This window comes from Crotalus tigris, unplaced genomic scaffold, assembly GCF_016545835.1.
Source record: "Crotalus tigris isolate CLP2741 ecotype Arizona unplaced genomic scaffold, ASM1654583v1 scf7180000019154.1569036, whole genome shotgun sequence".
NCBI lineage: Eukaryota > Metazoa > Chordata > Lepidosauria > Squamata > Viperidae > Crotalus > Crotalus tigris.
Window position 1 is genome coordinate 391,827 of NW_024097404.1, and position 13,665 is coordinate 405,491.

At 41.4% G+C, this 13,665-nt stretch overlaps 1 protein-coding gene across 1 annotated transcript in view; it reads left to right on the forward strand.

Annotated features, from left to right (window-relative positions):
- LOC120315572 (ovotransferrin-like) overlaps positions 1-8,541 on the forward strand; it is a 41,500-nt gene extending 32,959 nt beyond the window's left edge. Inside the window, exons 15-17 of the mRNA XM_039360132.1 lie at positions 5,502-5,686; positions 6,182-6,365; positions 8,320-8,541. Coding sequence (XP_039216066.1) covers positions 5,502-5,686; positions 6,182-6,365; positions 8,320-8,360 — 410 coding nt within the window. The 3' untranslated portion in view covers positions 8,361-8,541. The remainder of the gene's footprint in view (positions 1-5,501; positions 5,687-6,181; positions 6,366-8,319) is intronic.
- The last annotated feature ends 5,124 nt before the right edge of the window (positions 8,542-13,665 follow it).

Consider the following 13,665-nt stretch of genomic DNA (forward strand, 5'->3'; position numbering starts at 1 on the left):
TTAAAAGATAAATTAACTGTGGTCCAGAATCACATTGCATTAGAAAGCATCATCCAGTAAAATAAGAAGTACTGGAGTGCTGGAGTTGTACCAGACAAAGTTGAATGCACTTACTCAAGTCAAGATGCAGAATACTAAGGCTGGCCAAGTAATTCTGGGATATCAGGCAGAAAATTCAAGCATTTGTGTTCTTGGAAACCTTAGAGCAGCACAGAAAAAAGAAAAATCTCCCATTGCTACATGCCTCAAATACTTTGTCTCCTCTCAAATGTTCAGTTTGAAGCAGCGGTTCTCAACCTGTGGGTCGCGACCCTTTTGGAGGGGGTCACACGAGTCTTTCACAGGGGTCGCCTAAGACCATTAGAAAACACATATTTCCGATGGTCTTAGGCAGGGCTTGTCAACTGCCTTCTCTCCCTCCCCCCCGCTCCACCTCACTTGTTTGGAAAATATGCTGCTTGGCGGCAGTCTGCACGAATTCTACCAAATGTGCCCTGCAGAGGGTGCATGAAGAGCGCAGAGCAAGGCTCCGCCCTCCCCAGAGACTCATTGTGCAGCAACCAGATTGACTTCTTCTCGTGCACGCAGGTCAGCGAAGGGGAGGCCGCCGCAGCACCCAACTCCTGCGCCCGTCAACTGGCGACCCACGAACTTGCACTTGTCAGCCGGGAGGTCTGGCGACGGCCGCTGGTCTCATTTGCCACCCCGCCCATCCTTGACTCCTCCGCCGCCCATTCATGTCAAGCCTGCTGGGGCTTGACAGGGAGAGAGGGAGGGAAGGAGGAAAGGACTCCTCCTCCTCTCCTAAGCTTCAAAGCACAATCGGCTTCCCAAGGGCGCCACAATCCTCACGAAAGCAGGAGGGAGAAGCAAAGGGGGTGAGAAAGCTCGCGGTGGGCTCGAAGGAGCACCTGTCAGCGTTGGTGATGAGAAATTCCCCACAAACCCAGGGAAGGGGTGGAGAAAAGGAGCCCCCTTTGGGAGGAAACCGCCACCTTCTTCTCCTTGGCCTTGCGCTCTTCTGTTCCTCGGCAGCCGGGCTGCCAAGCCTCTGCTGGCTGGAATTTCCTTTCCTTCCCTCCCTCTTTGTCCCTCCTTCCTCCTTCCCTCCCTCTCCCATTGTCCCTCCCTTCCTTCCTTCCTTCCTTCCTTCATTCCTTCCTTTCCTTCACCTCCCTCTTTGTCCCTCCTTCCCTCCCTCTCTCTCCTTGTCCTTTCCCTTCCTTCCTTCCTTCCTTCCTTCCTTCCTTCCTTCGCTTCCCTCTTTGTCCCTCCTTCTCTCCCTCTTTCCTCCCTTCCGTACTTCCTTCCCTCTTGTCCAGGATCGGGGCGAACCTCTACAGCTGATCCGCGCTTCTGCAGAGCAGCCAAGAAGCAGGTCAGCTGTAGCAGCTCTCCTTGGCTCCTGCCCAGCAAACTTGCTTGAGCTTTGCTAGAAAACATGCCGCTTGCTAATTTAGCAGAAATGCGAATCAGCTGTAGCCCGGCGCTGATCCTGGGGCTTCTGCTAACTTAGCAAGCGACATGTTTTCTGGCGAAGCTAAGCAAGTGAGCTGGGCGGAGCTCACCTCTGCCTCTGGCAGCCTGTCCCCCTTCCCTTGTCTCTTCCTGGACATGGAGGGGGGAGGAAGGAAGGGACGAAGAGGGAGGGAAATAAGGGACAATGAGAGAGGGAAGGAAGGAAAATGGAAGGGAGGAAGGAAGGAAGGAAGGAAGGAAGGAAGGAAGGGACAAAGAGGGAAGGAAGGAAGGGACTAAGAGGGAGGGGAAGGAAAGGAAGGAAAGAAGGAAGGGACAATGGGAAAGAGGAAGGGAAGGAGGAAGAGACTAAGGGAGGTGAAGGAAAGGAAGGAAAGAAGGAAGGGACAATGGGAGAGAGGGAGGGAAGGAAGAAGAGACTAAGAAGGAGGTGAAGGAAAGAAGGAAGGGACAATGGGAAAGAGGGAGGGAAGGAGGAAGAGACTAAGAGGGAGATGAAGGAAAGGAAGAAAAGGATGGAAGGGACAAGGGGAGAGAAGGGAGGGAAGGAAGGCAGGCACCCACCCCAATCCCATCCCAGAGACCCACAGATTCCCCCCCACAGGCACTCTGCAACCTGAGTGATCAGCTGGCCACGCCTCCTGGCCATTGATCACGTGATCCTGGGACACTGTGAACGTCATAAGTATGAATCAGTTGTCAAGCATCCGAATGTAAATCACATGACCCTGGGGATGCTGCAACAATCATAAGTGTGAAAAATGATCATAATTCGCTTTTTCAGTGCTGTTGTAACTTCAAACAGTCACTAAGCGAATTGTTGTAAATCGAGGACTACCTATACTTTCCCATTTTTTCCTCTCTTTTTTTTGGTCAAGTTTTTGATACCCCCCGGCCAGCTGGATGGGGGGTTGGGGGTCACCACAACATGAGGAACTGTATTAAAGGATCATGGCATTAGGAAGGTTGAGAACTACTGGTTTATTATTTATTTATTTATGAGACTTATATACCGCTTTAAGTGCAGGCACTCTCTGGTTTGAAGGATCAGATTAATTTTGATAAGTTCATGGAAAAGAAAGTAGTACAGATAGTCTTTGCTTAGTAACCACTAAGTTCAGCAATTGTTTAGTGATGAGGGAGATACAAACATCAGCCTCAAAGTCCTCATAGTCATGTTATCATGATTCAGGTGCTTGGCAAACTGCTCACACTTATGACAGTTATAGTTTCCCATAACCACATGATCACTATGTGCAACTTTCCCTGCTGATTTCCAACAAAGCAAAGTCAATGGGGTAGCTGGCAGAAGGTTGCAAGTCATTCCTGCATGTTGCTCCCACCCTGCCATTTTTTCTTCTAAGGAACTCTTGGGCGGCATGGGGATCTCTATTCCATAATATCTGCTTACCCATCTGTTCTCTGTAATGTGCACCTGCTCATACCACCCACCTGCATAGTACAGCTCTCACCTGCATGTAGCTCTTGCTCATCAACCTGCTTGTGAGTGACATAGAAAAAGAAAGGCTTGTTGTGACCATGACTTGCAATTTTCCCCATTGACTTTGTTTGTTGGAGGTCAACAGGAAATTGACTTCACGTGAGGTCCTTGCTTAACAACCAAAGGTCCTGGAGGATTATCAGTGTTGTGTTATGAAGCAGCACAGTCATTAAGCATTATGACTGTATCACTTAATGATGGAAATTCAAATCCCAAATACTCTTGTTAATGAGGGCTACCTGTATAATGGGTAGGTTAGTTAATGATGGCTTACTGTTGGCCTGTGGATAAGATGTGAACAATTTTATCTAACAAGTTCTAACAAATTAATTTATACCTGGAAATATTCAATGTCTGCGAAATGTTACTTTTGAAAGATTTCAGCACAGGCAGGAGAGACAAGTAGAAATAAATTTCACCCTCAAGCAGTTTTCATTATTGCTTCATAGATACACATGTAGTGTAAAATTTACTAACATAAACATATTCTACTTCTACATCTAACTTAACTGACATCCAGATATTTTTATTGGCCTAGTAAAAGCCAATTTACAACATTTTCCAATTTCTTAGTTCTGTAGAGCTGCTGGATTTTGCTTTTATTTCTGCTTTTGCTCCTTTAAGATAGTTTCCCCTTCTCTCCAAACAGCTTTGGCTTTACAGTCTCTTTTGGCAATCTCCTTTGCATAGTATTTTCTTAGCCTACCAGCTCTTGTTGTAGATGTTCTGTTTCATGGAGATTCTAGATGGCTGAATTATTTGGAAGTAAAGTGTCTTTTATCTCAGAGTAGTCTGTTTCTCCTTAGCTTACACATTGCTCTCAGTGGACTCTGGTTTTTATTGTCAGCCACATAATTCAACTCTGAAACAGTTGTGAATCTATTGTACAGAGAAGAACTTTGGACAGCGAGAAGTTTGGTTGCTTTCTTCAAAACACCTAGCAAAGAGAAGAAAAACCCTGCACATTTCCAATCTATTACACCTGTGCTCTTATTTATTTCTAAATGTGAAGGAGGAGTTTGTAATTTTTAGTCTATTCTAATGGGCTTCATTCCATCATATTTTGTATTTATTTATTTGTTTATTTATATTAAAATTTTACATATAATAAAAGAGAAACAGAAAGAAAAACAGAAAAGAAAACGAAAACTGAAGTTAAGAAACATATAAAAACTTCTGACCTTCTTTTCAACAAATAATTGTCCCTCCTCCCTCTTAAATAGACATTTTAGAAAAATCTTCTTTTAAATTATGACAGTTTAATTAATTAATTAACATTTATTAACTACTACTAACAATGAATACAGATACCTACATTCTTTCCCAAGTATTATGTCCAAAATTAGTAGCCCATTTTTCATGCAATCTATAACCATATCATACCATCTTGGACTTTTTATATTGCAGGTAAATGTATGAATTTTATTGTTACATTCTTAGATTATTTTTCTTATTACTAACAGCTTTGTTAAAGAGATGTCTTTGCTAGAGTGGTCACTGAGAACAAAGAATTTAATTATCCAGAATTTAATAGATCTCATTCACATCTTTAAATCCAAATCTGTATCCACCATTCTCTTTGGTTATTCTCTTATAGGCTAGAATTATGCTAGTTCACACTTGATATTGCAAGCTGTATTGACAATATTGCCTTATCATATGCTGTTGCAAATATCTCCCAACAAAAAAATTGTATATCTGCTTTTAAGTTTTCAGCATGCTTCCTACTGGTACAAGATGACTGGACAATACTCTTGGTTCTTGCCCGGCAACTTGTGCCACATATTTTTCTTAGTTAGATTTTTTTAATTAAAGTCATAGACATAGAGATGTAGACCTAAACATATAAAAGTCAGATTTATGTAGTGGTTAAACTATCAGGTTCGAAACTGGGAGACCATAAATTCTTTTTTTCTTTCTCTCTCCCTTTCTACACAGACACACACACACACATACACACATAAACACACATACATAGAGGGAGCTCTTAAACTACAAAGTAAAACATTGCATTTATGTCCAAGAATACCTCTGGATTTTGTGTCCTTAAAAGATGAAAAAAAAACTTCAGCCCATGCCTTTGTTCATTAGAATGTGCACAGTTGACCAGAACAAAATACAAAAACTGGTTATTGTAGTTAGCATTTGGTGAAAGGAATGGGGAGTATTTCTGCTTAGGTGTTTTCTGACTGTCTTTGTTTCCATGGTAGCCATTTTATGAACATGCTGATTTAGATGAAATGTTAATATATATTGCTGATCCATGTATATGCCATATATTAAATAAATAAATATGAACATTCTGACAAAATGTCATGTATACCCACCACTCCAAAGAAGTTTGGAACTATTACATTGTTGTATGGACTGTATCCCAGTGGGATGCAAAATGGCATTGGGGGGGGAGCAGCTGGCAAAGTCCCATCTCCCCTTTCCATGGAGTTCGGCTAATAAGGAAAATATATGCATAGTGATGCAGGGAGTCCTTATTCTTGTTAATGATTTTAATCATTTTTTATAGGTGAGAACAAACCTGCTTGGGCAAGTGGCTTAACGGCTTCTAATTTTGTTCTTCTGAACCTAAATGGTGAACGATGTCGTCATGATGAATATATTAGATGTCACTTGGCCCAAGTTTGCAATCATGCAGTAGTATCAAGACCTGAACGAGCAGAAGTGGTTAAAAAGGTGGTACTTGAGCAACAGGTAATCTCTGAATTAAGACTATTATGTTTAATAGTAAAGTTATGTAGCATATATACACGGCGAAGATGTGGATCAGCTTTCATAGATGGAACATTGGCCAACTCAGTGCAGGACAGCTCGCCATTGGACAATTCAACAATTCAATTTAGTTATTTAAAATAATTAAACATGATTTTAATTTTTGTCATTCACATTTCATTTTGTCCCTCCTTTGAATTCTTTACTTAATGATTCTATTCTACCATTTCTTTCATTAGTATGATTCTTGTCCTGTGGCGAGTTGGCTGTGGTGATTTGGCCATGGTAAATTGGTCACAGTGACTTGGTTGTGGCAAGTTGGTCGCGAGAAGCATCCAATTATAAAATTCCTCCAGAAATGCCAGGCACAAATAAAAAGGAGAAATAGTACCAAGTACAATAAATTTAATACATTCACTGGAAACTTATTTATTAATATTATAAGTACTGAAATCCTGCTTCTGTTAATTTTTACAGAAACTATTTGGAAGCCATGGAACTCAGAAAGATGTCTTCCAGATGTTCCAATCTGAAGCCAAAGATAGTTTGTTCAAAGATGGCACAGAATGCTTAGCTGCACCAAGTGAAGATACCTTTGAAAAATATCTTGGGGAGGAATATCTGCAGTCTCTTGAAGGACTTGCCAAATGTTCATCTTCAGGTAGGAGTCTTAGATTAAGATGAATGACATTTATCCATTTCAATGGTAGAAATTTTGTTTCAAGCTGATTATAAATGTAATTCTGGCAGAATGTAAAACAGGATATAGGAGGGCATTTCCAGACATTGCTAGATTGTAACTAACCCTGTACCTTGTTTTGGCAATGTTTCCCATCACAAACAATATAAGTTTATACTACTTAGTCTGTTAGAACTAGTTTGGTCTAGTGCAGGAGTAGACAACCTTGGCTCTTTTATGACTCGTGGACTTCAACTCCCAGAATTCCTGAGCCAGCCATGCTGAGGAAAAAGTGAGACATTTCCAAGCTGAGCCATGCTGGCTCAGGAATTCTGGGAGTTGAAGTCCACAAGTCATAAAAGAGCCAAGGTTGCCTACCCCTTGTCTAGAAACGAGGAAACCATGAGTTTTAGTTACACTTTAGGCATGAAGCCAGCTGGGTGACCTTGGACCAATTCTCTCTCAGCCCCAGGAAGAAGGTCACTTGCCAAGAAAATTGTAGGGACTAGTCCAGGCAGTTGCCACGAGTCAAGAGTGACTTCAAGGCACGTGCACACACGCACGCACACACACGAGCTTGTTATTGTAATTTAACTTAAAAGCTAAAAATGTAAATGAATAATACAGAGCAACATTAATAATAATCTACATGCAATCTACCAGATAACTCTAACTAGATTTGGAACTTATGACTATTCGATCCTTCATAAACATCTAGGCTAGTAAAAAATATTATAATATACTATATTTCCAAACAGTGCAACTTTTTGGAGTTGATGATTTGATAATCTGTCCATTTTATTGTATCCAAATGTTTTTCCAGTTCTTTTGTAGGGCATCAGATACATCAGATATTGTTGTTATTACTCTTTAGGTCCAGAGCTTCTATAAGTGGATTTTTAGGCTTGACCATTCATCTTGCAAATTCAAGAGGTTACATTGGGATTTGTGAATTTTAATTCTACCTTAGGCATGATAGCTAGCTGGATGACTTTGGGTCAGTTGCTCTCTTTCTTAGCCCAACTCACTTCACAGGGTTATTGTTGTTGGGAAAATAGAAGTGGGGAGTATTACTTATGTTCACTGCCTTAAGTGAATTATAAAATACTGTAATAAAGGCAGGATGAAAATCCAATAAATAAATATCTGCCCCATCATTTGAATATCTTTTTTCTATTTTTAAAGATAATTTAAAAAGAAGGCTTATAACACCATTGTACTAGAACTTGATATAAAACACATTCAAAGGATGAGATAACTTGTGACAAAGAGAAAACTAAATATTAGTTGTAATAAGTTACATTGGAAAGATATTTTAAATTTATGGCAAATGGTTATGTGAAAAATATATCAGAGCTCTGGGAATGTTGTTTTCTTCATTGCGGTATATATCACAACTGTTTTTGATTAAAGATGACATAAAAATTTCTTTCTTTTGTTCACTTTTTAACACTTCTGTCAAGTTCCTCAGAGATAAAGGTGAAGAAGCCAATTGGGATAGGGCTGTTATTTCTTTTTTTAAAAAATAGAACTTAACTCTACTAAGGAATAATTTAAAAGCACTTACAGTGATGATATTTTAATGATGCAGAGTAGAATATGCATCTTTTGAAGGTCTTTTTTCAATCTCATTATCTATAGAATATATCTTTTTTGTTTCCATGCTGCCAACAATTTGTAGACTAATGTGGAGTTAAACACATAGCTATCAAGTGGTTAGATAAATATTTTCATGGTTTCTCCCCCCCCCCCCGCCCCCAATCTGACATGCTCTAGTTATCTTGGGATGGCAGGGATTCAAATTGGGGCTGGAATAGTCAGTACAACAAAAGATTCTATAATGATTAAACAGTTTGTAAGCCACTCTGTGCTATTGTAGAACAATTTATTTAGTTCTATCTCTTAATTCTTATTTTTTTTCTGTTTTCTTATGAAGAACTCCTTAAGGTCTGCACCTTCCACACTCATGACTGGTGAATATCAAGTTCTTGCAGTGAAATGAAATGGATGCTTCACACTTACTTGCCCCAAGTTGACAAAAGTCTACTTACTTTATTCTTCTTTAATACCAACAATCTGTTAAACTTTCCATTATGGCTTTGTAACTCTGTAGAGTCACTAGTGCAAAAAATAAATAGAATTAACATCTACAGTTTAATTTCTGTTTATTATGATTGTTTATTTTAGTAGCTTGTCTTCATATATTAGCATTTTGTCTCATCTTCTACCAAGGTTGTAAATAATTCCTTGGACACAAATAATAATAACAAATAATAAGGCAGCTTTATTTTGACCAGTTTTCATCCTACAACAATACCTTTAACACTATCAAACAACAGCAATTGCTTATCCTAAGTCCTTTGAAAGCGGTCAGTAGGTGGATAATGCCAAATCTGGTCTAAACATCTTGCTGACTATGCAACCAACCATAATAATAGCTTATGATTATTAATTGTTATGGTTCATTGCAGTCAACCAGATGTTTAGATTGGATTTGGTATTTTTATCCACTTAGTGTTTCCCAAGGACCTGGTATAGGCAGCTGTAGTTTGATAGTGCTAGAAGTACCATTGCAAGATGTAAGCTGTTCCAAATATAGCTGTCTTTTGCAATGGACTGATGGTGATTTATCAATGTCAGTGGTGTTCAAGTGATACTCCAGATGTTTTGGGATTGCACTCAAGCCACCTATTATTATTGATACTATCTTCATGATTCTTCTAAACAACAGCAGAGTGGGGGGGGGCATCCAGATATTGGGATAATCTAATTGCAGAGGGCAGGAGCTGCTGCAGAGAAGTTATATTTTTAGGGTCACAATAGATCACATTATTTAAACTGTGCTGGTCCTGCACAATTGAATTTGCAGGAAAGGTGCTTTGAGGGACTAGTAATCCCTCAAGTAACCAGGCTGTATGCCATGTAGAGTTTTATAAGTAACAAGCACCTCAAATGGCACCTGGAAGCAAACTGGCAACTAGCGCAGCTCACAAAGCACACTTATTAAATGGACATACCCGGGCATGCCCATCACTATTTATGCCACAGCATTCAGGACCAGTTGAAGCTTCTGGGTAGTCTTCAAGAGCAGCTCTATGTAGAGCACATTGCAGTAGTCAAGCTGTAAAGTAACTAGGGCATTATTGTGTAAAGGTCTGTTTGGTTTCGGAAAAGGTGCAACTGGGGCATTAAATGGAGTTGTGCAAAGGCCTTTCTGAACACCTGTTCTACAAGCAGGAACTGCAAGTTCAAAACGACCTCATTCCAACTGCATATCAACTTTGAACGAAAAATATAATTGAGTATCATAAGCATACTAATTACATTGAATCCCAAACTGGCAGATGACTTCACCCAGAAGCTTCATGTAGATGTTGACAAGGAGGCAGGAGAGAGAAAAACCCTTTGGTACCCACAGGAGGGGCCTAAGAAGTGATCTCTCTATCTCAACCAACACTGACTAGACTGGTTCTGGAAAAAAAGAGAGAATTGTAAAACAGCACCCCAATTTGCAACCTATGGAGCTGGCTTAGATGGATACTGTGGTCAATGGTATTGAAAGTTGCTGTGTGATCAAGGAGCACAAGGATGGATGTGCCATTACCATCCTCACTCTACCACAGGTCATTGACAAATGTGTCTAAGGCTGTCTCAGTACTAAATCCCAGGCTAAAACCTGAGTAAAATGGGTCTAGATAATCCCTTTCCTCCAGGGTTCTCATTAGCTGTAAACTGACTTATTGGCTCAACAAACTTTCCCAAAAAAGGATAATTGGAAACTGATTGGTAATTGTTGAAAACTGTTGGATTTAAGGACAGCTTTTTGAGGAGGGGGTGCACCAAACATTACCAGATATCTGAACAGGCAAAAGAGAATAAGGACAATTGGAAAGGAGGGAAAATGGGGTGGATGGGTGACACACTCACACAATATTTACTTTCATTAGAGAGGAATAGATTATGAGTAAACAGGTACACATTGGTAGTCCTGGCTATTCGCCTAGCCTGCTCTGCAAGGCAGTTAGAAGGCAAAAGCCTTCAGTATGTAGCTAATTTAGGTCTTGTCAATTTCAAGCATCAGTGAAAGTCAGCCCATGGTACTATTCAAATAATTAAGGTCAAAGAGCAGAGCTTGTTTAACTTGCCTTAGCATTTTTTCAAAAAGCTGCTGAGGAAGAAATAACTTGGAGATGCTAAAAAAACTGACATTTGATTTCAAGGCTATGCCCGGCCAACAGTATCACCCCCTCCTTCAGTGAGGTCAACACTATTGCTGGCCCCAACAGCAGACTGCCTCCCAGGCTACTTTTACAATCCAGGAGAAGCCCTGATCCCACAAAACAGGTTGACAAGCTGACAGCATAGAGAACTCTATCCACTTCTTTGGAAGTCAAACTCAGATTAGAATCTAAATTTGTTTGTATGTTAAATAGGAACCGCTTTCACCCAAGAAAATCCAGAAATGGGAAATATTTTATTAAGAGTTTAGATGTCATAAAACCCTGAATAAGCTTTGGGATTTCCTCAGATTTCTTCATCAAACTGTATATAAAAAAATTAAAGAACATGTAAGATTAGTACTCTACCTTTAATATTTGCATATTCATAGGTTATGGCATACTGGAAAAACATTGTAGTCAATACATTTTAGATAAATATTGTCATGTTTTTCCCCTCACCATTTTTTAAAAAAAGTATCAAACTAGATAAAGAGCTCTGAAGAACCCCAAAGTCACCACTTCAGAGCACTTTGATTATTTAAATAAAATTATTACACAATTCAGGTTCAATAGACATGCTGCCATTACAGAAGTAGCAATATAATATGGGATTTACACCACACAGTTTGTTCTGAATTTATTAAAAACACTCTCCCATTATTGTTGAAACAAAATTTAATAACCAATTCTGTCAGCTTCTATCAGTGGAGCACAAGCTGATTGATGGAGCAGAAATATTATTCTCATCCTGGTTTTTCAAGAGTCACGATTAAGATCATCGCGTGGACATTGATCAATTGCAGTAACACAGCTTTTTTAAATGCTCCCTATTTCATCTTCTATAGCTTTTATAAATCAACCAATACTCTCTCTGTCGAATGAAATGGACTAATAAAGTCATCTTTGAATGTTTAAATCTGGTTGTTGTTGTTAGTTGCGAAGTCATGTCCAACCCATCACAACCCCATGGACAACATTCCTCCAGGCCTTCCTGTCCTCTACCATCTTCTGGAGTCCATTTAAGCTCACGCCTACTGCTTTGGTGACTCCATCCAGCCACCTCATTCTCTGTCATCCCCTTCTTCTATTGCCCTCAATGTTTCCCAGCATTAAGCTCTTCTCCAGTGAGTCCTTCCTTCTCATTAGGTGGCCAAAGTACTTGAGTTTCAACTTCAGGACCTGGCCTTCAAAAAAGCAGTCAGGGTTGATCTCCTCTAGGACTGACTAGTTTGATCGCCTTGCAGTCCAGGGGACTTGTAGGATCTGGTTTGGGTATAATGTTAAGGTGAGCAACCGTCCTCCTTTTGGGAGGACAGTCCTCCTTTTTTGAGTTCTGTCTTCCCTCAAAAAGTGTCCTCCTAAATGTCCTCCTTTTCAATATACCGTCCTCCTTTTGGGAGGACAGTCCTCCTTTTGTGAGTTCTGTCCTCCCTCGAAAATGTCCTCCTAAATGTCCTCTTTTTCTATATTTGAAGACTAATCTGCAGGGCTTTTTTTCCCCTCATAGAACGCTCAGAAGGCGTTCTGGGGCCTTTTTTTGATGTTTTTTTTCAACTTTTGCCTGAGCTGTGCTACTCCTCCATTGGCTTTCGAAAGCCAATAGGAATTGCTGCTGAGTGCGCCAAAACACCTGGGCGGCAAACTTTGCACGTGCAAATTGCAGGAACTGTGCACCCCTCACTGCTACCCAACTACACCATCTCCTACTTAGTTCTGCAGATAGCTGGAGGAGACTGGAGCGGTAAGTTTCTCTTGATCTTCCCTGTTCGGTTCTACACAGGGATGCACAGGGTAGGCGGTGGTGCTGGGGAGTGGCTGGGGGGTGGCTGCAGGGCCGGAGCCAGCACGGCTGGTGCTTTACGAGCTGTGGGGCTGGCTCTACGGGGATGCGCAGGGTGGGCAGTGGTACTGGGGGGCGGCTGGGGGGCAGCTGCAGGGCCGGAGCTGGGCAGCTGGTGCTTTGCCTTTGCGAGCCGTGGGGCCGGCTCTATGGGGATGTGCAGGGTGGGCGGTGGTGCTGGGGGAAAGCTGGGGTGGGCGGCTGCAGGGCCGGAGCCAACGTGGCTGGTGCTTTGCCTTTGCAAGCTGTGGGGCCGGCTCTACGGGGATGCGCAGGGTGGGCGGTGGTGCTGGGGGGGTGGCTGCAGGGCCGGAGCCGGTGCAGCTGGTGCTTTGCCTTTGCGAGCCGTGGGGCCGGCTCTACGGGGATGCGCAGGGTGGGCGGTGGTGCTGGGGGGGGGTGGCTCAGGGCCGGAGCTGGCTCTGCTAGTGCTTTGCGAGCCACGGGGCCGGCTCTCCATAGCAGGGCAGCGGTGCTGGCGGGGCGGCTATGGGCGGGGGCATGGCGGGCAGTTGACCTTCCATGGGCTGCGCCAGCTGATGGTCTACGCAGTGCTGACCTGCGCTGCCACCACCTCACCCTGCGCACCTACATGGCCATCCTGGAGCATCTGGCTCACAACCTGCCTCTGCCGCCCACGCCCGCGCAATCCAGCCCTGTAGATTTTTGGACAAGTGAGACATCGAGATTGAATGTTGATACTCTAGCTGCAGCACTTGCGATAAAATTCAATATGAAGGATATTTCTTGTTCAGATATTTCCAATATATTGTTAGAAGATGATACATTGACAAAAAATATTCATTCAGTGGAAAAGTACTCATTTAAATAATAATTAATAGGCATGTAAGCATAATTACAATATAAAATGTTATTGTTACAAATGTTTTTTATTATGCATTTATCATATTATAGTGTATTCTGTATTATTGTTGCAATAAATACGTTTCTTTTATTTACGATATTTTTTCTTCAATTTATTCGTGTCCTCCTTTTTGTTGCAAAAAAGTTGGTCACCTTAATAATGTTACAAAATTCTGATGATTTTTTTTCCCTACAAGAAATTGATGCTTCAGATTTAGAACAACCTTCGTCACGTCGGTATAAGTTTCTTCGCTAGGAATTCTGGGAGCTGTGGTCCAATGTAATTATATCTCTGTTTTTTTCGTTACTTGAAGACGAGTCAGCCACCTGCTGTAGAAACCGGAAGATGACGACTGCA